Source organism: Corvus brachyrhynchos, unplaced genomic scaffold, assembly GCF_000691975.1.
Source record: "Corvus brachyrhynchos isolate BGI_N302 unplaced genomic scaffold, ASM69197v1 scaffold258, whole genome shotgun sequence".
Taxonomy (NCBI): Eukaryota; Metazoa; Chordata; class Aves; order Passeriformes; family Corvidae; genus Corvus; species Corvus brachyrhynchos.
This window is the reverse complement of record NW_008240122.1, coordinates 627970-654004: the sequence shown is the minus strand read 5'-3', so window position 1 is coordinate 654004 and position 26035 is coordinate 627970. Positions and strand designations below refer to the sequence as shown.

Here is a 26035-nt window from a genome sequence, read left to right as displayed (position 1 = left end):
CTTTATGTGTGGCATATCTTCAGTATTCCTTGTAATGTTTAGCAGCTCATAAACTCCGCAGGAATAAAGGCTTTCAGAGTGGCATTTCTTTTTTGGGAATTCTTGCCCATTATAGAGTCAAGCTGTCAGGTTTTGTGCTAATTCTTAAAGTATAAGAGCCACTACTAGTGACTTTACTACTGTGTTTTTATGGCATGATCTATCCAGGACTGTATTTGGAAGGCTAAATACTAAAATTCATATGTATAAACAGAGCTTTATTAAATACCAGTAGGATACTTTCAGCTGCTAATGAAAGAAATGACTAAGACTTGTCTAGGGAAGAAACAAAAAGACAAAATATTTTGTTCTTAGTATTTTAACTGGAATTCTACCTAAAATGAACAGTTCCTATGTGATGATGTATAAATGCTTTTGGTTAGCTTGTATAAATTATGTCCATCAAAGTAAGGGGAAATTGTGTTTAAACCCTGAGCACATTTTATCTCAGGAATAACTTACTCAATTCATCTGAGTTAGTGGTAGTAATACACAGAAAATCAGAATTGATCCTTTGACACAGTAAGAAAGATGGCTCCTGCAGTTTCTTTGAAGAAAGTTATTAGGTGATTGGAAAATGGTGATAATGTTGGTGAGGCTACAGGAGAACTTGACAGTACCTGGCAAACAAAGCATTCTCCCTGTGTTTGGCTGCTCACATAACATTTCATGGCAGTATTGGCAAGCAGCAGCCCATTTCCTCTCGGTGTTGTGGCTAGGAGTGAAAAAATTGACTTTCAATTCCCTTGCTGATAAACAAATGGGAAGCAAGTTCCCACATGGGTAACCAGATCTGATACCGTAACCCTGAATGTAGGATACCGAGAGAATTTTTTGAAGTCAGCAATGTAAAGAATTTAATCTAGTTTTCAAAATCATCACGTGGTCACACACAGTAAAATAACAATTTAAAAACAGGTATGCTTTGCCTTTAATCAATGAGTTGCTTCAAAAAGTTACTTACTCACTTTGGTCCCTACAGTCTTTGATATTTGAAGTAATGGAAGCTATGTTTCAGACATGATATTACTATTTTGAGTGTACAGTGATGCTTTTCAGTCTCTGAAGTGCCTCCAGTCAAATGACAGGCTGTGAATGACTGTTCTAGATTAACTCAAAGTAATCCTCTTGAGCACTACTCTTAGTCAGAAAAGCCAGTCCATCAGTGGCAAACATCTAGAATTCTATGTCTAGTTTTGAGCATCTTTAAAAAAATAAAATAGAGAAACTTTATCAATATGTAAAGCTAAAAAAGTGAGGTAACTGTGAGATTCTGAGACTATCATTCTCTGTAGTAAAAGTATGGTCTCCTCAACCTGGATTGTGATTTCTAAGAGCAGTAAGGAAAATAATCATACTGTAAATTTCCCAGAAGTGACTTTTTAGAAGTTAAAAGTAAAGATTATCAAGGTGTCCCTTGTATGAAATTTCCACTTTCAAAGACTATGAGCTGCTGCTTAAACCTTCCTCAAGCAACTCTTTCAGTGGAGGTACATTCTTTAACTTATCAATCCAAGTGAAATTTCTGTTTCCCTTAGAGATGCTGAATTTCCCAAATATTTTGTTTTCTTATAATTTTGACTCTTCTTGTTGCATGTATATGTACACACAAGTATCTTCTCACATTTGTTACTGTTCTTTCAAGAAAACTAGAAAAGGTAAAAACACAGAATCAGTTCTGTTTGCAGGTTTGAGCACCCTTCATCAAAAGCATGTGCACCATTTTCCTTCCATTTATTTCCGTTGAGGGAAGTCCTAATCAGAGATTTTGCACAAACAGATGAAGTCACCTAGTCTGCAAATTCATAACATACATGGTTGTGGAACTTTTGAATTAGTTTTTGATTTATTTACTGGATGATTCTTCTTATTGTTCTGGTGGGCTTTGCAGTATAACATAAATCTTCACTAGCGTTCTTCATTTCTCAGACTTGAGGATCTTCAGGTAATCACTTCTTTTGTATATTCAAGCAGCCTGTATTTGGTATCAGATAAGCATTTCTGTTCATAAGGTGCCTTTAGCAAGGGATCCTTTTAGTAACAGTGTGTCAGCCTCTTGTCAGGTTTGCCCTTTGTATCATTTGACCTTGAGCTGAATCTTTCACAGCTCCCGTCTTTCTTTTGGGCTTAATCAGCTGTCAGATGGCCCCGGGAGAATCCAGCTTATCTGTTCCCTTTCTTTTTGGTGTGTAGGATAGCTCTAAGAACTGAAGCAGATCCCTTCGACTGGAAACACCTGGTGGTCCTCTGATCATGAGATTAAATGTGACCTGAGCAAATCAAAAGGGCACCACTAGCAATTGTTAATCACAAAGAGTTTACCTGACAAATACATTTTAAATGTACAGTTAATGGTATGGGTTTGTTCATTGTGAAAAATAATTGCATGTATGTTTATGCAATCAAATACTATTCCATAGATTGACTACTCATAAATTCTGCTTACTGTTTGATGGCTGAATCGTTCTCTTTTCCCAGACTGAAAGGGTATAATCAAGAGAAAAATGAAATTATTTGCCATTGATCTCCCCAATGAGCATAGACCAAATCCAGCTGGACAGAGCATTGTCATTTAAAGAAGCCTGGTCTTGGAAGCTGTCCCACAGTAACATCTCCATGCTGTTACATATTTGACAGGGAGTAAAGAGAGGGGGAGGTGTGAGTGGATCCGGGTGGGAGCTGTTAGTGTAGCTTCATCAGGAATGCAGGTAAAATGTCTGCATTTTGTGTCAGATGTTCTTACCTAAATTGCTAACACAAATATCTAACAGCTTTTAGTGCTTGGATGTTTCTTTATGCTACCTGTCTTATCTCAGAAAACAGAATTCGATAGTAAAAAGCCTCTTGCCTCTTTTCCTCCCCTGGCCCATGGCTCTATAAAAAGCTGCTGGACTTCTGCAGTGTAAAAACACTACTTTTGCAAATGCTATAAATTCCTTTGTAGGTTCTTTTCCAAATGCCTTCACTGCTGCTTGGGTTTGCTCTGCAAATTTCAAGCCTGTTACATCTGTGGAACCACGAGATGACCTTTTGTCATCTGCCAAAGGTGTAATTTCAATACAGACTAATAGAAGTTATAGAAAACTTAAAATGTTTCCCTTTCAGTAGAAAAGTAATGTTTTGTTCTGCAGAGCTGATAATTTAAAAAAATTTTAGGCACAAAGTACTAATAGCAAATTCTCATGGAACTGGAAACACAACACAGAAATCTCTCTGTGAACTTATTAAAAATCTTTCAGAAAAGTTGAGTTTTGATTTGCCATTATGAAGAATATGTAGATTTTATTTTGCTATTTTTATATTACTGTTAAACTATTGTGTCTTAAAATTTGAAGCCAAACCTTTCTTTATCAATACAGTATTCTTAATAGAAAGCCCACAAAGATTTGAATTTTTATTTAAACTAATTAATTTTACATTATTTTGAAATGGAAATTTGTGTACTGTCATAATGTATCTTAGGAGGTTTGTTAAATTAAAGCTGTGTATAGAACTTTTAAGGTTTTAGTCCTTTGAATCTAGTGAATCAAAGGATTTTTATTTGAGCTCAATTTTTCAGTGTTCCATCTGTGTGAAAACAATGTGGTTTTTAGGATTTTGTATCCAGAAGTTTTTTCTCTTGAGAGTAAAAAAATAGGGTAGAGCAGAAGCTTTTGATAAAAATGGGAATATTATCATTTCAGATAATCTGATTTTCAACTACATTAATAGTATTTTAATAATCAAAACAATCAATTTGATGTGAATACCATTCATGTTGAGTGGAATTATTTGCTAAAATCGGAATTTTTGACTAGGAAGGCCTAGTAATTTTTAAAGCTTGCCATTCTACCCAAAATAAATGTTTTCTTCCTAAGATCAAGTCGCATAATGGAAAGATTATTAGACTACTTAGTTTCATGTTTGTGATTTAAGTTGACTAAGTAATGCTGTAAAGTGTTAAGTACATGAATAAAAATGCGCATTTTACTTAATTGGAACATGCTTCAAGGAAGCTATTAAGCAAAAAACCCCAAATAATTACCTGTCATAGATAATTGTGCTTTCCTAAACTTGAATCTTTGTGAGATGCTTAAAGCTATATGTTTCAATGTTGGCAAGTTCAGGTTATAAGCTTAAGGCAAAATACTGATAACTATGCGTTCTCTTAATTTCACCGTACAGGACAGCTGGCTTTAAATTTTGACATTCCTAATTATTTTACATCCCTCTGTTTTCAGGGCTGTGTTTGTCAGGTGGTTTAAGTTCTCTTTCCCAGGAATGATCTGGATATTTTTTAAACAGTGTTTTAGCTTTGAAACGTGTTTTTATAAAATAACTGGCGCTGAAGCCAGAATGAAGCACTAGTGAAGGACGTGGAGGCCCTAGGTTTGGTTTTCTCTCTTGAGCGCTGGTCTGGAGCCCTTGTGGGGCTTGGGTGCTCTCCTCACCTCAGCAAGCTCAGAGGGGAACAGGAGCTTAAGGGTTCAACACTGGGGTGGTGACTGAGAGAGATGAATGCTTTTATCTAAAAGCTGTTGGACACCTGGGTTGAGGGCCTTCCTTTGCGTACCAGGATTCGAATTTTTTTCCCTAACCTCTCAGTTGTATTGATCCAGAAGTAGAAAAAATAATGTGCAAAAAAGTTCTTTAAGGGATTAGTGGTATAACATTAACATTTAAAATTAGAGAGAGACATTTTGACAAGTAACATGCTGTGAATCAGATTTTTGTTGCTGAAGGATTGTCAGCAAGGTTTCATCTTTTCTGTGTGTATTTTGAAAAGCCAAAAGAATCAGATGCTCTTGTTTCGTAAGCCTACAGAGACATGATTTTAACCTGTGCATTGAGGAAAATGAACTTTTCACTGCCTTCAGAGCATGGCCACATTATTCCCTGTCATTAACTCCAGTTGGCTTAAGAGCAGAATTTATAAGCAGAACTTCAGGGTATAGAAAAAGAACAGTAGGAGATGAATATGTAAGTAGCAAATACCATGTTTCCATGGAATTGTGGGGAAGGAAGACAAATAAATACATTTTACATACATTACCATGGATGCAAGTAGATGATTATGTTGTAAGAGGTGAGGGAAAAACACTGTTGAAAATGCCCCTCAAGTTTCCCATGATGCATTCTATGTGTTCATGTCCATTGGCATGAGGGGAAAAAAAGAGTGTTCTTTTTTTGATTGCCAACTTTTGTACAGTGGGAACATACAAAATACAAAGCCTGCTTAATGGGAATGTTTTTATTCTATATTTATTAAGAAGTAATGTTTCTTCACCAGATAATATATGCAAAAAAGTCATCAAGGACAATAGTTTGGAGAATTAGTAATTAAATTTTTGTAGGATATGACAGGTATTACTTTTACAATCCAGTGGAAAGCAGCAATTCTTGTAAGTGTTGATAAAATAAAATCAGACTAACTTTATTACAAAGTAGTATCCTGTGGTATATATGGGAAAGGTTTAGGTCCTTTGCACACAACTCTGTGTTAGAAAATTGAGAAGCTGAACATTTTTTATTTACTGCAATAAGACAGATATTTGAACCAAATATTTGGAACAGACTTCACCATTTCTTTTGCCGTGCTTACTGTTAATAATGTATTTATGGCTAAATTGACAAAAAAGGTTCAGGATTTAGTATTAATATTCTGGAGACAACCTCAAGAGATAGTTTCTTGCACTGTGGGCAGATCAGTACACTTTGACAGTTCATCTAAGTTCTTAAAAATCCACATACAAGGTTTTGTGACAATTCTTCCTGGGCTCTTCTGCTGCTTTACTGACCTTGAAAAGCCTTTGCTCTTATGGAACCTTAGTCCTTCTTTTCCTTGCTTGTTAAATTACACACAGTGTTTATAGAGGGTGAGCGGGAAGAGTTATGAAAATAAACTTACTTAGACATTATTTCAAACAAATAGTGACTTTTGCTCTGAATCTTAAGTTTCCCACAGGGAAGCAACAGTATCAAAGTGGGCTACGAATAGCTTTACAGACAGATTGAATGCAGACTTGCATGGAGATGAAAAGCATCTGGTCACACTGTAATGTTGTCATTGGAGTTCCATCTATATTCATGTTGTAAAAATGAGCAATTTCAGTGTTAATCTTTTACAATTTGCCACTTGATTGTGGAGCTTATATTTTGAGCAGGTAAAAGTGTAACTTCTTGTCTGGCTTTTTTCATGATGAGTTTGTTAGTGCCCTTCTAGAATTCTGACTTGTGTAAACAGAAAAAAGCCCTCTAAACAGAAACTTTAACAAAGCTGTTATTTCCAGTTCTAGTGCAGCATATGACTTAGCACAAAGTCAGGTTATTTGCCCACAGATGTCATTATCATGGAATATCTTCCTTAAAACAATTAATGGATTTCCACAATGTGAACAATAAACTCTGTGCTGGAGAAAATACTTTAAGAAGATACCTAACAATAATCAGTATCTCTGCTTTTAACTTTGTCCTGCAATGGAAAGTCTTTCTTCAGTTGTTGATCTGAGCCCAGTTCATCTCAGCTGTCTCTTACCATCCCTGATTCTGCTTTCTTCTTCTCTTCCTCATAAAACTTTTCTGTTTTCTTTCAAAAGAAAATTGACAAAATGTAGCCTTGCCCTCCCCTTTTCCTCTGGTCTTTTACATACTTGTCCCCCAAATCCTCTGTTTTCTCCCTTATTATATCCACAGAAAGTACAGTTTGGTTTATGTTGTTTAATCTTTTTTTACCCAGGAATATCATTCTGGCTTGTAATCTACTTCATTTTTCTTCTTAACATTTCACTTTCTTTTATATTAGGATTTTCCAGTTCATAACTGAAAAGCAGAGTATTTTTTTTAATACATTTGGGTCAGCATGAGACAAAATGAATTGAAGTTGGGGATTTTTTAGAGTGAAAGGGAAAACAAAACACTACTTAGACTTTTCCTTCAGTGCATTTGAGTGCTTTATTTTAATGTCTTGTCTATGTCCCCACAGCATTTTGTAGGAAAGAGATTCATAAATTTATGATACAATAAAGATTAAACAACATTCTTTTTCCTCAAACCTGCAAAAATATTTTGGTTTAGAAAATATGTAGCAGAACATTTAAGCTAGACTCTCTCCCCAGGTTTTTATCTAGCTTACATCTACCAGTCCTTTCTGTGCACCACTTCTAAGGTACAGTCATTTACTTGCATTTCCATCCACTTAGAGTTCTGAAGCATCATCTTGGTCTTCTCAACCCACCATTCAGCTGGTGAGATACTTTTGCCTGGTCTTGACAAAGGCAGTCTTGTCCTTCTCCTATCCACTCAGGATTCTTCTGTAAAGGAATGGTATTTCTAGCCCATTTTGTAATACCACACATTGAATTTTTCAGTTGTTTTCCTCCTCTATGATTCCACACAGAAGCTACTTGTCTTCCCTTTCCTGCTACTTCAGGACCCATTCCCGCTCAGTCGTCATTCATTTACTACTCGCTATTTCTAACAGGCTAAACCTTCTCTGATACCCATTGTAGTGAGTTTAACTCTGCCATAAACTGATTTCTAAGTCCCTCTTAGGACATCAGTAAACTGTACAAATAAATCCCAATTAGGAGAAGGTGCTATCATCACCTTCTCTCAGCATATCAAAGCCCTTTGAGGATTTGGGGCCACTGTTACTCAGCTGCCTGCTTTGTGTTACATCTTTTTTTGTGGGCTTTGCAGCATGATCTCAGTCAAATTTGAGACCTAAGCTTTGAACAGTGTCAGGTGGACTGTGCTAAAATTTCTGGCTCAAGAAAATAATAAGGGGAATAAGGACCACAGGGATAATGTGTTACAATTTCAAAAGACCAGAAAACTTAAGTAATAGCTGCAGTTGTGACAGTCTGAGGCTTTCAAGTGTGCAGTGTATGCTGTGACTGCTGAATCAGATAATCTTTCTTTTAAACTTTCCATTTTGTTTCTTCTGTTGAAGTTAGGAATCAAAAGTTTCCTGTTCTATGAATGACAAGAATCAGAGAATGCATGTATACTTGTAATTAATTTTCAGCAATTAACAATTTGCAAGCAGTTTGAAATTTATTCTTGGCGTGGAATAAAGAGCTTTTGGAGAAATAACCAAAGATTTAAAATTCTGAATTTGCAGCTTGGGAGAGGGAAGTCAGAGAAATTTGTTGAGGTCCTTCTTCAGTATTAAGAATACATTTTCTAACAACAGTGAATGTTTATTAATGAGGAACTGGATTGCTACTTTAAACTGCAGCTAGACTTTTGGAAATGTTCTGTTGGAAAGAGCTAGTTAAATTGTCAATAAGAGGGATATTATTGTAGGTATCATGTCTTCTGTAATTTGAGATTCTGTAATGCATGTGGGCTTTATATGTCAGCTGAAGTTACTTGCTTATAATGTTAACATTTATCTTGAGGAGGATTTGTGCTATTTGGGTTTTAGGTCTGATCTTATGCCCATGTCAGCTGTTGCTGGAAATGATAGAGACATTTGGAATCTGGAAGAATCAGCTTCACAAAATCATCATGACTCCCTGAAAGAGTGATGTCAGGTTCCCAAATGAGTCAAGCCATATTGGAAAAATCTGTGGACCCAATTTACATTTTTTCTGAGAGAATCATAAAGAGATGTGCTGATAATTCAAAAGTCCCTTCTTGGCAACCAAACACATTGCCATTCCATTGGCTACATTCCATACAGTTTTTTGTTTTCTGTGGTACCACTCTTATGTGCCAGTGCAAATGAAAATAGGAACAACCATGGTGTGATTAGCATGGCAGCATAAAGAAAGTATATTTTTTTTTCCTTTTTTTTATGGCCAATAATGAGGAGTTAAAATGATAAAAATTAGTATTAGAATCTCCCTTTAAAGATGTGATGTGGTGAGAATGCATGAGAGATCTGAATTTTTTGGAAGCTTTCAGGGTGGAAATTAAAGCATTGCTTCCTGAGCTTTGGATGACATTCTTCCTTTCCCACCCAAGACAAAGGGAGTATTGCAGTTCTGTATCCCTGGATCAATTAAATTCCTTGCAAGCTAATTTATTCTAGACAGAGCGCATTTTTCTAATTGCATGTGTTCTGTTATTTCGCTACTCATAAATTCAGTCTAGAGAATAACCTTTACAAAGGATGAATAAGAATTTTCTGCATTTTATTATCTTCAAGGTTCCACTGGTGTTTTCCATTTTTGGAAAGTAAAAGATCCAAGGTTTAATGTTTCCCAGGATGCAGACAAGTTATGTTACAGGTCTGACTTAGCAATTGAAGTAAATGGGGACCATAAAGGCTGTTCTTCATCTTTTGCCATTATTTCTCCTTAATCAAGAAGCAGTAGAAGCACCTAAGAGTTGTTTGAATTTCAGACCACTTTATTGTTACCTCTAACATGTGCAGATTAAGTATATATTAAGAATGTACATTTCTTACTGGGTGATTGAATGGAACTTCTGTCATTGTCACTAAGTTGCTTTCAGAATTTTCTATGCATTATTCTAAAAATTGATTTCCCAGTAACATCATTCCATAAGACACACAGAACTTTTTATCTGTTTTATAGGGTTGTGACTCTCAAATGAGCATGTCAGAAGTGTCCTGCAGTGAAAGTACCTCCTCTTGTCAGTCTCTGGTACATGGCTCAGCTCCAGAAATCCTCATTGGCCTCCTTTATAATGCTACAACTGGAAGATTATCAGCAGAAGTGATAAAAGGCAGCCACTTCAAAAACTTGGCAGCGAACAGACCACCCAGTGAGTGAAAATCTTTTTTCATCCTAATGCTTCTCTACTGGTGGGGCTCTCGGTAGCAAGGACTTCAATCCTATCACTTAGTCTTACCCAATCAAAATGAAATAGAGCAATCATCAACTAATCTGTTTCATGTTTTATATTTCTAGTCAGTTGGGAAATAGCAAAAATCTAAAATTCAAAATATTAATTGTAAGTTGACAAGCCTGTTTTAATTTTTCATGATGACTGACTAATAAATTACCTTTATCATAATGATTAATTGCTAAATTACTAATGCCTCACATCACAGGCCAAGAATAAAAAGTCAGTGTTTAAGGAGAAAGTACATGCCAGTTAATATTAATATAAACATTCTGAACAGTTATTCCTGTTCCTAGAGGGGTTGATACTGCAGTCTTTAATTGCTTATGTGCCTGTATATATGTGGTAATATATGTAACTTGGGAATGTCAGTGAAGACAAGGAGCAACCACTTGAGACCTTTGGCATATTTACTGTACAGGAGGAGTGTTCACCATCAGAAAGGACTTGAATTGTGTCTTCAAGCATTTGTTCAAAAATACATTTGTCTGAAATATTTGTGAACTTCATATACTTCTTATCTGGAGCCAGATGGAATGGAGAGAAAGTTATTGCTGTCTCTAGCTCTTTGACATAGCTAGAGAATGTTCAGTAACGAACTTCTTAAGAAAATTTTTTTATTGTTTTTTAAGATGGTGTGTCTGATTTACATAAGTGTTAATAAGAAATACCTACCTGTTCCTTTTGATTTTGTCTGGAGGCTCAGGTTTTAGCTACTCTATGTTTTTTAAGCCCCAGATTAGTATGGCACTAGCAGATTATCTGCTACTGGATTATGTATCAGGCTGCCAACATTTTGTAAGTGGTTTGCACATCTCACTTTGTCTTCAGAGTTTAGGAAGTAAGCCAGACTTGACACTGATGCTCTCTCCTCTTTCTCACTTCCTTGACCCACGTTTATTCTATTCATTACTTGGCTCACCTTACTCTGCTTTGCTTTCTCTATAGTTTTCACACTGATGGAGCCAGACTTTGTTAACATGGCCAGAGAAGGAAGGTGATAAACAAATCTCTAATACTTTTATATGATTAGGCAGCTGCCCCAGAGTCACCTATTTGGAGACAAGGTATAGAAAGAGATGGGGAAAGCCAAAGAGTTCCAAGGACACTGGGGTGTGGGAAGAAATGAAAGGGAGAGAAGAGACTATGTGTTCCCTTAAAGCAAAACCAGATGCTTATCTTTCTGAAATCTCAGAGAAACTCAGTTTTTATTTAATATTTAGAATATGCAAGTTAGGAGGGGTTCAGTACTTGTTTTGAAAACAGAGAGATTCATTCCCTAGTATGTTAATTGCCAAAATGTGCTCAGTGGGCCCCTGCTGCGTAGCGAACAGTTGTGTGTCTCTCTGGGGTCAAAAATCTGTTTCAGATTGCAAGAAAGGAGCCTAGAACATGGCATGTAGCTCTGTAATACCATGTTCTATCTAACCTTTTTGGAGGGAAGGTCTTCCATGCTACCGTTTTTCCTCCCCTGTGAGGGATGGGGGAAGATTTGATATTCATAATAACAATAGTCCAGTTCTGTTTAGGCAAATGTGGGTTCAGAGTTCTGTTGTTTCTAAGAAAGCTGGGAACTAATGGAGTTTCTGGGTCTGGTAAGACCATGCACAGAATATTATGGGATCCAGATTTCCCTTTTGGGCTGTTTTGTGCCATCCCCCTCCCCTCCCCCCAGCAGTGGTGGCACCTTCTTTTAAACTCCTGGATCCAGGTCCATGTCACTGCCATATCCTATCTCCCTGCTAAATACATCGTGGACATCTGCCAGCCTCAATCTGTGCCATCATTTGCACAAAATGAAAACTAAGGCTCATAGGGATGATGATGATGATGATGATGATGATGAAATGTTCTGGTCACATTTGTTGTTTGGACTATCAGTGGTCCAAAATCCTGAGAAGTGCTGCAAAGTACATGAGCAGTTCAGTTTTCATTCATGTATTGAGGAACTGTGATAGAAATGGAAGCAATTATTCTTTCCCACGTTTCTGTAGTCTAGGACTTGTGAACCTGTGAATTTTTGTGAAGTGCTTCTGCAGCAAATATGAACTGAATACTAAATTTCTACTTCTTGCCCTACATGCTCCTCTGCTGCATAGTTGTGTGTTACATAGTAACTAATTTAGCAATTGAGTACAGGCAAATAAGCCAAATCCTGCAGGCAGTGACAGTGGATGTGTCTTCTTTGCTTCTCTGTGTGACAGTTAATATTTTGTCGGAGAAAAAGATGCTTCTCAATTTTCCTTAAAGTTTAGTTGAAACAAGGTGTCAGCTTTTGCCTATTAAATCCATGTGTGTGTATGCATGCACACACACATTAAATCCATACAAATGTGGATTTTAACAAGCGAGATCTTTACATTCTGGAGACCCATCATTGAATTTCAGATATAAGTGTCCCTCAGCTGTTTTTAGAAATTGCATCAGAGTTATTCTCTTGCCGAAGTTCATAACTACTCAAGAACTGAAGTATTAAAGTCGAATATCAGTAACTATAAAAGCTAAGGGCAAAACCAGCTTGGTTTTCAGTTCAATGATTTTTCATTTTATTGCTTTTAATATATGAAGTTTAATTACTATGTGCAGTTTTTCTAAATATGCTGGAGTTTGCATGAAAAAGCATAAGGTTTGATAAGGATTTTTACCCAATCTGCTATAACTTAATCATTTGCATGATTCTTGCTATGGTGAGTGTAGTTTAAAACCCAGTGTCTGTTAGTCCTAAGATAACCTGTTACGTAAGCAATGTGATTTTTGTTAAAGATTATACAAAAACCGCACGAAGTTTTCATTTCATTGAATTTTACCTAATGATCCTTTTGTTCAGTCCTTTTTCTGATCTGTGCTGCTAAGGTTTCATGTTCTTACACTCCAGTGAATAGTGTTTCCTCTTAAACTTTAACCTTTGATCCTCTCTCACCTAACTATTGACATCTGGTCATTATTTCTTTTACTGCTTTCCACCCCCTGTTGTCAGATGGACTGTTCTGTTGTCTAAAACACTTGATAGGTGGACAGGTTTATATAATCCGAGGTGAGTTCCTGTAGAAACTAATTGGATGTTGTCTTTTTCATGCAAAAGAAAACTTGCCAGCAGTAAAACATCCACGGCTGCCTACCATACCTGTTTATAAAAGTATATGTTTATTTTTTGTGGCACTCTCTAATGCAAAAGTTGCATTTATCTCTGATTATGGATGTTGGGGTTTCAGTGTACCTGCAAAATGAAAATACTTGATGTGTTTCTTTTAACAAGTTCCAATCTTTAATGTTGTCCATTAACATGAGTAAGACAGGAATAAAAATGAAATGTGAGATTGTTTTGTACAATTTTAAATTTCCTATAATTAGTTAACTTCATGAAATGCACATCCTTCTGCCGGAGCATGGTTTGGTGCTTTTGGTCCAATAAAAATAGAGCTTTAAAAATAAGGGTTTATACCCAAATGCTAACTTATAATGTGAGCTAACTACATTACTTGGATCAGCTTCTTAAGTGTATGCTTAAGAGCACCATACAAGCTACTTTTTGAACAATCATCTTGAATTATGCAAAAACTTGCTTTTCTTTAAATGTGCAGTAAGTGTATTCCTTCATGAATCTAGGAATTAAAAGGTTTTTTTTGTATTGCGTTAACTTCCATCTTTGAATGCACTTTGCTACGTTTTGGTTTTCAAAATAAATAAAACTGAAAAGCCCAAAATGAGAACCACATCCATGCAGAGATTATTCTTAAGCATTTTATCCTGGCTGTTTTGATATCATCGCTGCATATTGACATTGTATTTTTTTTCCTCTTCATTAATTGCCTTTATTCCACTTCAGTTACCCATATTCTTTGAAATTTCAGTGGTGTGCTTTACAGTGTTGTGGCTAGTTGGAGCTTGCTAAGTGTTAATGCAATGTAAGTCTGTTTAGACTAAACAAGGGGGTCAATGGAAGAGGATTATGAGGTATACCTTTAACTTAACCCATGTACATAGTCCTGGAGCTAGTTCATTTGCTAGTGTGTTTATAATATTTTGTTTACTTGTCATCTTTCCATGTGTCTAAACTCACCTGTGTTCAGCCAGCCTGGTATACACCATATCCTTGTTCCTTGTAAATACCTCGTTCTGCACATCTTTTGTTCCAAGGTGTCTGACATTCCACAATGTGACTTCTTTTGTAGATACCTATGTTAAGCTAACACTGCTGAACTCGATGGGGCAGGAGATGTCCAAATGCAAAACTTCAATCCGCCGAGGGCAGCCAAACCCCGTGTACAAGGAAACCTTCGTTTTCCAGGTGGCACTGTTCCAGCTCTCGGACGTGACGCTCATCCTGTCCGTGTACAATAAGCGCAGCATGAAACGAAAAGAGATGATAGGGTGGATTTCCTTAGGTCTCAACAGCTCAGGAGAAGATGAACTCAATCACTGGACTGAAATGAAGGAATCTAAAGGACAGCAAGTCTGTAGATGGCATACTTTACTGGAATCGTAATGGATGGTGGAAAGTGCAGTCTAAGTGGTTCTAAGGGAGTTTGTTCTCCCGGGAAGATTATCGTCCCTGGTCACAATCAGCAGATGTGTTGTGGGAGTAAAAACTGGAAATTGAGGTCAACATTCCATCATAAAGGATGCACAACATGCAAAATGGTGGGATTTAATATAGAATCTTCACTTAGTGTCATGAACTTCCTTGGTGTCAGAGAAGCCTTGCTGTGCACAGATATGATAGCAGTATTCCCTTCCCCATCCACCTGATGCTGTATTTGTTTGGATTTGTTTTGTGGTTTTCAATTCAGAAACATTTTGTGCAAGGTTCTCCAAATTAATGTAAGCTCCTCCTTGTGTACCTTTTGTATTGCTTTAATACTGTAGCTTCTGACCTGCCTGCATTCAGATTAAAGGTCAATAGTTTGCACTTTGAGAAAAAGTTAATGGTCTGTAAAGCAAAAGCAAAAAAAAAACCAACAAAACCACTGGTGAAAGAACACTTAATAATATAGCAAATAGAAATATACTGTTGTTTTGCACTGAGTTTCTTCCCAGGAGCTTAGTAAAGTAAGTTTTCATTTTTTGATATGCAGTTGGTTTGAAAAATACTAGCATTTGGGCATCAGGTGAACTTTGACATCAAACTAAAGTTTCTTCAATCTGTGACAGGAACGAGCTCTATATATGGCAAAAATTGGGTTTTTCCCTCTTGCCTGTACTTCTGCCTAATCCAAAGAGACCAGATCATCAGTTTGGTCCCTTCCAAAACTCCTTAGACAGGTTGTACTGTAAAACTATGTAACTTTCTGTTGAAAGCACTTCCTGTATTCATGTATTCCAGTGTAGGAAGCTCTTAGAGCACAACTTTACTAAAATATATTTTCATTAAACAAATTGATACAGGTTTCTTTAAAATGTCAGCATTTGGAAGTTAGGTTGAACGACAGTGAAGGAAGTGGCAGCAGTTGAACTACTCTGAATGAATGCAAAATACTATGGCTTTGCTTGAAACAGCTATCCATTCAGGCCTCTTGTGAGCTGTTTTAGGAATTACCGTATGCTGTCTGTTGGAAGTAGAGAGCAAACCAGGATTTTTTAGCTTTCTTCTTGGAGAACATCAGTAAGTTATTTTTCTAGTGATTTGCCAGCAATTGAATGAATGTTCACACACAAAATAAAAGTTTGCTTTGGTTATGTTCAGGCTGGGAAACACAGCTTTCTAAGGACACAGTTGAGAAGCTGCAGTATCACAAGAAGGTTTGCCATCAGATAAACACCACTAAAACTGGGGAAATATCAGTGCTTCTGAGATTCTTATTTGTCCCAAAGCCTTTAGCTGGACTCACACTAATTTATTGACTGCTGAATCTAATTCATATTACTGAAATTGTGCATTACTGAGTAAACATATTTTTTTAAAAGCTTCCCAATTCAAATATTCTTTTCACCTGTAATTACAAGCTTTGTTTCTTTTTAATTGTTGCTGTATAGAAAGCAAGCAATTTCTTTTTTCTTATAAATGATGGTGATGTCTTACTAATATGAGACCTCACTGACTTTTAGCACTTGGTGGGTAGAAGAGTAAAGTGTTGGATTTTGTTGAGACAATTGGTGTTAGTCTAAAGCGTTCTCATTAGAACAGATTTGTTCCTCTTGAATTTCTTTATAATACCTTTGAACAATCCTGGCTTTGGGGTATACAGACAGTCAAGTACAGTGAGACTGGCGATGGTGAGTATGCTGTAATAAAGATATTTCACATGGTTCTCGAATTCTCACACTATTTAATTTCTTTAAGTCCTTTTTAAAGGATTTTGTAATTCTACGTCTTGGTTTATTTGGTGTCTTTTGAGGGATTTATTTACAGAGCCAGGTTTTCAGTTTTTGTTGATTTAAAGATTTAAACATTATTAGAGGCCTTTGGTTTGTTTTTTTTTTCTCCTGATATTACGCTGCTGCTTCATTTACAGAAGCTTTGTTTACTAAATACAAACGATGCAAAAACTTTCTTTAAACATGAGCAGTCTTGCAGTAATACAATGCAGGTTGTCTCTCTCAGTCATTTTTGTTAGTCCAGTTTGTGAAATGTAATGTTGAGTGTAGAATTTAATCAACATTAATTTTATATGCGTAAGGAAAATGCTCAGATTTTCCCAATCCTTTATGCTTTCCATATAATAGAAGCAATGATGTAGAAGCTGTTGAAAAGCAGTTTTTCAGTGGATATGGAAGTGGTTTTATCTATTCTGTTTGTGGATACTTAGACGCTCTTTCCTAAAACTGAAAATTGTCTCTTGATGGTTGTCTCTTTGTACAGGTTTTGCTATTTAAAATAATGTACAATATTGAACAGCAAGAACTGGGTCAGGTAATTCCAGTGGAGAACGTACTTAACATCATCATTGAACAAGTGAAGAACTCAGTTTGGAAGGTGCAGCAAATAACCTCTTACAGAACCAAACTAAACTAAACTGTCATGACTTGGATTCCTGTTTGTAGTTTGCATTGCTTCAGCTTTGCGTTTCAGCCTTTAGATTTCTAAGGCACTGAAATCTTAATTTAGACAGTAGAGATTTGTGGTACTCTGTGTTGGGCTCATTTGGGAAGAGGAATCTCTCTCTAGGACTTTTCCTGAAGTATCCAGGACCACTCTGTGCTTCACAGAAGGAGGATTGGTTTACTTGGATTTATACTGTACAAAGGCTAGGAACGGAATGTATAAAGAATGGAAATGAACATTTAATTTTGGGGCAGTAGAATATGGATTTGTCGTGCAAAACCAGTCACACCAATAATTGGATTTGCCTTGGGATTTTTGTGAGTTAATTATTGTACCAATAGCTGTCATGTTGGTTTTTTCTTCCTAGAACCCATTCTTATTATTTGATTTGTTTGTAAGTTTGTTTTTCTTATTGCTTATGCAAACCTATACTTTTGTATTTGAAATCTGCCTTCAGCTATTGTGGGTTTTTTAAACCCTACATAAGGGCTTGCACACACAGTGTGGTTTTGTACATTCAGGTAGGTCTTAAGCACGGAACAGAATTGCTGAAGAACAAAGTATCAGTAACAAATTAGATGCACTTGTTTTTCCCCAGAGTTGGCTGTGGCTTTTTCATAGCTTTTTGTTGTTTGCCTTTGTTCAAAAGTACAGTAAGTACTTGAAAAAATGTATCAAATTAATTACTTTTCTGTGTGCCAGCAAACCATGTAGAGATTGCAGATCTTGAATTGAATCTGTTTCCTGTCAGTGTAGCCTTAAATAATTGTAGAACAGTGACTTTCTTACAGATTCTATTCTTGAAAGTATTGCATCCTTTCTGTAAGTGATCTGTTTGGTATAGTGCTTAGAACATTTCATGTACGTCCTAATGTATTGTAAATGTGAAAAAGCTGGTCAGTTCCTTTCTGTTAAGGGCAAGGTTGTGAAGGGCAGGACAGCCAAGCACGAGATCACTGCGCTGAAGGAGGAGAGGTTGTGCAGCGCCTGCAGGACATCGCTGTCTCCCACATCCGAGGAGGCAGGAAGGCAGCAGAGCCATCCTGCTGCTCCTGTTCAGCCAGGGGGCACGGGGAACGAGGGGAGCACTGGAAAGATGCAAAGCTCGGTCCTTGTGCTGCTGCCTCATGCTCAGGATGTGAGACATCCACGTTGTAGCTGCACTGTGAGGTCTGACTGCAAAGGCAGAAGCAAGGCAAGGTGTAAGCTTTGCTATGGAAGAAATACGACACAATTTCTAAACTAAATTGAAGTCCTCTAAGCTCATTAATAATTATATTGGGAAATTTTGGGAGTGAATGTATGTGCTTTTGTGGGAGCTGAACATTGTTATCAATTTAGAAAATACTTGAGCTGCAAACAGATTTTATGGCATTTACTGTGGGAAATATTTTTACCTGTAAATTTTTGCAATGACTTTTGATGGCAGATGCAGTGTCAGCATCAGTACCTTCCCATTTTCACACCTTTGGAGGAATTCTTTTGTTGTCTACAATCTGTGTTTGTGTTCTTAATTTATTCTCTTTTCTCCCCAATGACTCACTCCTGCAAGCTCCCCAGGGCCCTGAGAAGCTGCCTGTGGCAGTCACTGGACCTTAGAGATCAGGAACACTCTGCACTTTAAAGTACTGGTGCAAAGTTTCTGTGACCTGTCCAGCTCCCAAAGATTTCTGAAATGCAAACCAGAAGAAGAAAACTTTGAGGGAGACATTTTCATGTAGGAATTGAGTACAGATCATTCTTACACATCCCAGTTCTAACAAAAAGTCTGGTGTAAGGTCAGGGAGTGAGGTGTGAGGGGAGGCCTTTTGGCCTGAGCTGTTCCAGCCTGAAATTAACAACAGAGCACCTTTCACTGAACTCAGAGTTGTATTGAGCCCTCTGCTTATCATACTTTTCTGGAGGAAAAAAAGCTGTCCTGTTTATAGCAGTCTTTAGAATGGTGGCTTGTCACTTGTAAGGCAGACTGACTTCCTCCTGAAGCTGAATTCTCAATAACTGAACATCCTTTTAATCTTTCCACTGATGTGCATGCCTGCCTGCCATTAATGTTAGTGAGAGGAGCCCATGGGCTTCAAGTGGAGAGCAGACCTCACCTTGGAAGAGTGAAGAGCAATGGGATTGGTACGTTAGAGAGGTGGTACAGCCTGGCACCTGCAACACAGTCAAATATGATTTCAATTATAAATGAAAGCAGAAAACCAAACATCTGGACACTGTCACAAACTTGTTATTTAATCATTATATCTTATTTTTGTTTCTTCTTTTCCTCAGCTTTTGAAATATTTTTAAAACATTTTTAAAACTTATTATTAGAAATGTTCAAGTGGTCCCTAAACATCTTGATCATTTTAACTGGAACATTTAGCAGTGCTTATTGTTAGAAGGAGCCATCAAGAATGTTCTGTTTTTTGGTCTCTAACTCAACTGCTAGATTTTGTAGTACATCACAGCTGGATTTCACAGGATTTCAGACTACTTTGTTCTGATGGTAGTTCTTGAGGGAAAAGTCACAGGAGCATTTCCTTGTCAGCGAATCACGAACACCCATTGAAGAGATGTCATCTGAGAGCAAGGGCATTAAAATAAGGGATGACTTTGTACAGTAGCAGCAACAGTGACTCATATTCCACTCTTGGAACCTTGTGGCCCTCGGAGGGCCCTGCTCAGAGAAACTGTGACATGTGAGTTGTGGGAGTTCATGGATTCAGAGCAGCGCTGCTCTCTGTGGACATTGTGTGGCTTCTAAACCAGTGTAATATACAGAGGGTAGATGGTTTTTTATTTGCCTTGGGTGAGTAGGGCAAGTGCCAACTGGCCTACGGTGACATGGATTAGTTTAGCCTTAAGAACTTATCACTGCCCCTCCTTAAATTCAAGCAGGGTTTCTTCCTTTCTGCAGCCTATGCAGGAATCTTATGCACCAGTATCTGCTTATATTATGTCTACCTGAATATGGCACAATTATTAGTGCTGGCAAGCTTAGTTCTTGTGTGGTGTGACTGTAGTAGTGGATGGGCCTGGTACATGCTGGATCAGGTTTTGCTGGATCAGGTTTTGCTGTTCAGGCTTATGCTGATCAATATAGAAACATGGTCCTTATGCAGAGGAATGTGCCGGGAGTTAGGGAAGTTGGTGGTACTGCTCCTGTAGGAATGAAGATCAGGAGACAGCCCTGCCCAGAAAAAGGGCAAGGCTGTCCTATAGCAAGAAGGATTAATTCATTTCCTTGGAAGCATCTGCTGGTTGAGCTGGCATAAAGGCCCTACTCAGGGGAGCAGAAGCAGTAATACCATACCACTGAAGGAATACCTCATGGACATTCAGGGATGTAATTAATGTCATCCTTTTCTCTCTTGTATCTGAGGACAAGAGTCTTGCCCATTGTATCAATATAATTTTTTTGCTGTGTTTTGCAAACCCCATGGACACTGATTGCATGCTGAGGGTCTAAAGTGGATTGCTTTTTAACTTTTGGTTCATTTCCAGGGTGTGAGTTTGAATGAATTTGCAGAATTAACTAGAAGAATTATCATAGCTTTGAGATGTGATCTCTAGGCCATAGTACAAGCAAGGAGCAGGGCTTTGAACCAGTTTTGATAGTCAATTTTGCAAATGGCTTATTATGACATTTTAAGAAAATTTCTAAGCAGTTGAATGTATTAGGGAATATTTACAAAAAGAGGAGATAGAGCAATGATCTTTTTTTACTATACAGCTAGGTTGCTGTCCTTTCCAGTAAACCACAAGGTTCATTAGTGCTCAGTACTGTTTCGTTTACGATAAATGTTTTTAATGTGATTTTCAGGACAAAGTGTAATTAGTGAACCCTTTTATTCAATTTTTCCCTTTATTTGCTTTTTTTAAGGAGAGATTTCTCCTTATATAGTATATATACTTTCTTACAGAGCTTTCTTACCTATTTTTGTATAAGATGATTTAACAATGTGAAATTAAATGCTCTATGAGCAAGCTATATCACTGTTAACGCAATCAAAAGTGCTAATATAATGACTAAGGGCCTGAACCTTCTGCCTTTTACTCAGGTCCTGGTTTAACCAGATGTTGTTCATGTTGTGTAGGACCTTTCCCTGTAAGCACTTCCATCTATTCCTGGGGATGTCTCAGGGAAAGGCACTATTAACGTGAATAACAGTGGTAAAACTGAGCCTCCTCTCCATTCTTAGTGGGACATCTGTCATGAGTAAAGGCTGCTGGCTCTGTCCCAAAGTATAGTTTTAGATTATAGTTCCCTTGATCTTCAGTGATTTTGAACTTGTTTTTCTGGTGACTATAAGCTAATAACTGATCTTAGTGAATACAAATATTGAACTGTGCTGTTACCAGCAAGATTATTAAAATGTGTTTCACATTTTAATTCATTCTTTCATTGGGATATCAGGAGTTGGATTTGTGAAGCATTCTATTGCGTAGAGATAGCACACATTCACCACATTTCTAAAAGGTATAAAATATACAGTATGTAGCATTTTCTTGCATACTTTTATACTGCCTGTACGCCACCGATGCATTCGGTGCCTTCCTTCTTTTGTATGAAACTTAATATGTAGAGAAACTGAAGTTATGGTGTGTAAGCAATGTCACTGCAACCGAAGAGATGTCTTAAACTGATTATTCCTAGTCCGGGAGGTTTCAAAGGGCAGTTCAGTTTAACACAATGCATTTCTTTGAATCTGAAGCTTTCCCCTTTCCTTCCTTGCCCCCACCCTACCCCCTGTCCAAGAAACTTCCTCATATGGCTGTTTATTCTTAATTGATTCCTGTGTCTGATGTAAGTCACATGGTGTTAACCAAAGAACCAAGTCTGTTTCTAATTATTTGGACAAATAATGTTTGGACTTGCAATTACTTAAAGACAAAAATGATATGATGGATCTCTGTTAACAAATATAAAATAGGCTTCTGTAAATGTGACTCCCAGCTGAGAATTCCAAATACCTCTTTTCTGACTGGATGTGCATTGTTGTATCAGTAGCAAAGTGTTTGGATTGTGTTTCTTGGTGCATTTTGATCAAAATCCTATCACAAACAGAAATATCAGTCAGTCAGTGCTGTCAGATTAGCTTGGTTTACCATGTTATACCTATATCTGAAGTGTGCTACTTTGAGAACAGATTTCGCTTTCCTGTGTCTGAAGTCCTGATATAGTCTAATAAGTACCTGGTGTATGCTGGTCTCACAGGAACAAACAGACTGATGCTGCATTGTATGTACATTTCCTACCAGATTTCCTGCCAGTGTCCCTTCATGGTACAACTTCTGTAATATAACACAGTTTTCAACTACTGTTTCGACCTAAAATTCCTTAAATTTCAATGCATGTATAGCCTTAAACATCTAAGACACCAAGCACAGTTTTAATGGGAATAGGTTATATTTGCAAGTCCTGTTTGTCTCAAAAGTCATAGAATTATTTTTATATATCAGTCAAAGATTGTAGAAAATGGGTACATTGCAGTCATGTTATCAACCATGCTCCTAATTATATGCATTAAAAAAAAAGGCGTTTTTGCTAAATGTTTTAGAAGTGAAGTATCAGTGCTCATTTCCTTTCTTGAATTTGTTTTTGTTTTCATATTTTCATTTCTGTACAGAACCTTGGTGCCCTTAACTAATACCTGTGACTGAATTCACACTGATTTTCAGTATTCCTTGAGCTGCTTTTCTTTTCTGTTCCTTTTTTAAACTGAATAAGCAGTAATTAAAATTCCCCCAAAAATTTCCTTTTTTTTTTTTACATTTTGACAGTAACATAATTAGAGCAAATGACTGTTTGCAGCTGTTTATGCAGCTTATTAAAGCCTGAGAACTTTGTTTGAAACTGTCATTATAATCCAGATGAAGACATACATTTCATGGCATTTCAGTCCACATCAGGTGAACGCAGGAGCTCTGGCGATGAATGTGCAGATCTGCACATGGCGTGTCAGACTCTGAATCCCCAGAGGGATTTATAATTAAGTGTCACATTGTATCTACAGTATCTCCAGTTGTGTGTTGGCAGATACTTGTTGTTTTGTTTTCTTTCTTATTACCTAGCAAAAAACTACTTTTATCATTTTTGTGCTACTGTATATTAACCTTGAGGGTTTCCAGCGTGCAAGATCAGTGTAATGTTGTCAGTTCTCTTTCTGTAAAAAAGCCCTGGACTTCCAGCATACACATCCCATTCCTATTCTGGGGAGAGCCAGAATGCCACCAGCTGGTTTTAGTTATATTTACCTGTACAGCCCAGGTAACTTCAATCCCATGTTAGTTTGATTGAAACATGCTATAGTGTATCTTCAAACCACGGATCTGTCACAACATTAAAATAGTCATTTCGCATATCTGAAACTTTGCAGCTGTGAATTTGTATTTTGTTTACTCTATCTCTGTGAAATGTATTTTTGTCAGTTTGAGGACTTTGGATATTTCAAAGTATTTTCTGTATGTGAAATCAGCTTTTTGCATGTGAATTGAATTGCTGGAAAGTATTTAAAAAAAAAAGGAAAAATCACTTTTAAAACCTGTTGTTGTCACTTTCCTTTGGAATTCATTACATCGTAAACAAAAGCAGACTTCACTGTTCAGAAGATAGTAACGCTTGGTCAACCATTGGAACTGCTGTCAGCATTAAAGAAAAAATATTTTTTAATTTTGGCAAGGTAATCCTAGCCCTTACACACATTTTGGCTCTGTTTACAAATTTCCTAAGTTTCCCCAATTCCCTTTCTGTCCCCCAGTCTTTGTTGATGTCATGAACCTTCTGCTTAGAGAACTTAAAATTAACCAGTGTGACAATGTTCTAACAAATATGATGTGTATACTGGCAAATAAAGGCACACTCAGGTGATCATTCTGTTTGACTTTATACAGTTTTCTTCTGGGGTCCTCTGTGGTTCTCTTTGCTTCTTTGTCCCACATACATTTCTCAGAAAAGATCTCATCTAACATATTAATGCTTAACTTCTGCTTTCTAAGGAATAAGTAGGATGAAATAATTGAGGTTTGATTTAAACATGAAGGAACACTTGCCATAAGTAACAATTATAATTTTACTGTAATCCAGCTTAGATCTTCTGTACTGTCCTCTGATGATTTCTGTGGTACCTGTTACAGAAAAGGCTTTCTGGACTTTCATGGCAGCTCAGCTTTAGGAGGTGTCTGAATATATGTGTGTTTTAATACCTACTAGTATGCATTAAAAAAGAATTGTTAGAACAATTAAAGCATTTTTTCCTATCCTAAACGTGGGAACACTTAGTATAAAAAGCTTTTATTGTTTCTTCCCATTTCTGCAGATGAAAGGAGCATAGGCCAGTGACTTTTACCAGATGGAAGTGGAGAGAGGGATGCATTTCTTTGCTGTATGATCCTGATCCTCTGGACCATCATCATCTGTGCAAATCCTAGGACTCCTGCAAATAAGATAGAATGGTAGTTGCTGCTGTTAAGGCTAGCATTTTCCAAAGGCTGTACACCTAAAAATAATGTGGCATTCCGTATGCAGACAGCTACATATTTGGTGTTTGAGAAACTTTGAACAGAGCACTTGTGACCATTTTGTTTAGAAGATGTCACAAGACATTTGGTATCCTTGTCTGTTAGAAAAAAGCAACCCAGGAATGTCTTTCTCCGGATTATGTTAGACTTGTTGAAAGGTGATAATATGAAAAATACTTGATTTAAAAGAGGATTTGAGAAGCTGTGAAAACATGGCTTAAAAGAATTAGTGAAATAGAATCTGTAGACTGATGGTCACCAATTACAAACAGCCATTTTCTACACAAAGATCACAGAAAAAAAGAGTTACTACACAGCTTCAGCTGCATGTGTGGTACCTTGCACTCACCCATGTTTCATACAAGTATCTGAGCAGAATTATGTGTAATGCTCATAGTTGGTAGTTAGTTTATTGTGAAACAATAATTGCTTCAGACAGGTAGAGCCAAGTTACATCGCTTTTAGACAGATACTACTTTACCTGTCAGAGGCTGTCTCTGAGTAATTGTCTTCATGTGGCAAATTTCACATTAGATAGTATATAAAATCCTTTGGAAGCCGGTACTTACTTGGTTCTGAAGGTTCCTGTGGTCAAGGGCTATTTAGCGTTTTTCCTGATGAAATTTGTGAGTTTTTTTCCTCTAGTATTTTTGTTTTTACAGTCCAACAGTGCAGTTCTAATTTAGTGTTCTATTCATATTAGACATTTAATTTTACTTGTAAATTAGCCCCCCCCCAAATGAATGAGACCCTTGCTAAGGCATTTTGTTACCTGATAATCATTTTGAGTAGCTACACTTCAGCACAGGGACTCAAAAAACCAAATTTAGTGTTGTTTTGGCATAAGAATAGTAAGGATAGAAGGAAGAAAAAAATGCAGAAATGAAATAAACCCTCATCAAGCAACATCATGCAACAAATCAGCTGGGCTTTAGATAAATGATTTATTATTAAATTTAAAACCTAATAGGTTTGTGTGTTCTGAGTGTAGTTTACACTGGTTTGTTTTCCACTTAATTAGAAGCCTTACATTTCATCTTATTAATAATGAAAATCCTCTTGTCAAATTGTGTAAGATCATGTTGAACTAATATGTATATTTTAGAGGCGGAATAAAATCTCCCCTTGTAGCCTTTCATATTATTTCATTGCATTATGCAAAAATTCTATTCTGCTTTTAATTTTGCTAGTGTGAAGTAAGAAAACTTCATCTTCCATTCCTGCCTGGGAAAGTCCTGATTTCAAGAACTATGATGAAAAGAGTTCAATCACCGTGGCCCACTGTTTGCAATTAAAGGTTAACTGCAAACGGAAATTCAGAGTACCAGGCCAACTGAGCTTTACAAATGTAATGAATGTGGGTGTAAGAGATAACAGTGATCAAATCTAAAGTTGTATTCTGTGATATCAGTTCTTGTTGCAGTGGTTGAACAGTTCAGAAAAGGAGCAGGCTTAAACATGCCAAAGGAGACCAGATTTGTTCTCCACTTGCTGTTAGAGTTAAGTACACATTTCCCATGATACCACAGCATTTTCATCTGCAGAGACCTGAAGTACCAATAGACTACAACGTCAGTCACACAAGCCTTTGCTAATTAATGCCTTCACTGGAAAATGTCTGGCATTCTTAGGAGATACAGAATGCAGAATTCATTCATATTTATATTAAAAAAAAAAAATAGGCAGGAAAAGAAAAAGCCACATAATCAGCTG

At 36.9% G+C, this 26035-nt stretch overlaps 1 protein-coding gene across 8 annotated transcripts in view; it reads left to right on the top strand.

Annotated features, from left to right (window-relative positions):
* The window catches only part of SYT14 (synaptotagmin 14), a 76822-nt gene extending 53144 nt beyond the window's left edge, over positions 1 to 23678 (top strand). For 4 of the 8 annotated variants that reach the window (XM_008641690.2, XM_017744839.1, XM_017744837.1 and 1 more), the window contains 3 exons: positions 9564 to 9753; positions 12812 to 12868; positions 14007 to 23678. In XM_008641690.2, coding sequence (XP_008639912.1) covers positions 9564 to 9753; positions 12812 to 12868; positions 14007 to 14320 — 561 coding nt within the window. In that variant the 3' untranslated portion in view covers positions 14321 to 23678. The remainder of the gene's footprint in view (positions 1 to 9563; positions 9754 to 12811; positions 12869 to 14006) is intronic. The other 4 variants (XM_008641691.2, XM_017744840.1, XM_017744838.1 and 1 more) reach the window with 1 other exon arrangement.
* The last annotated feature ends 2357 nt before the right edge of the window (positions 23679 to 26035 follow it).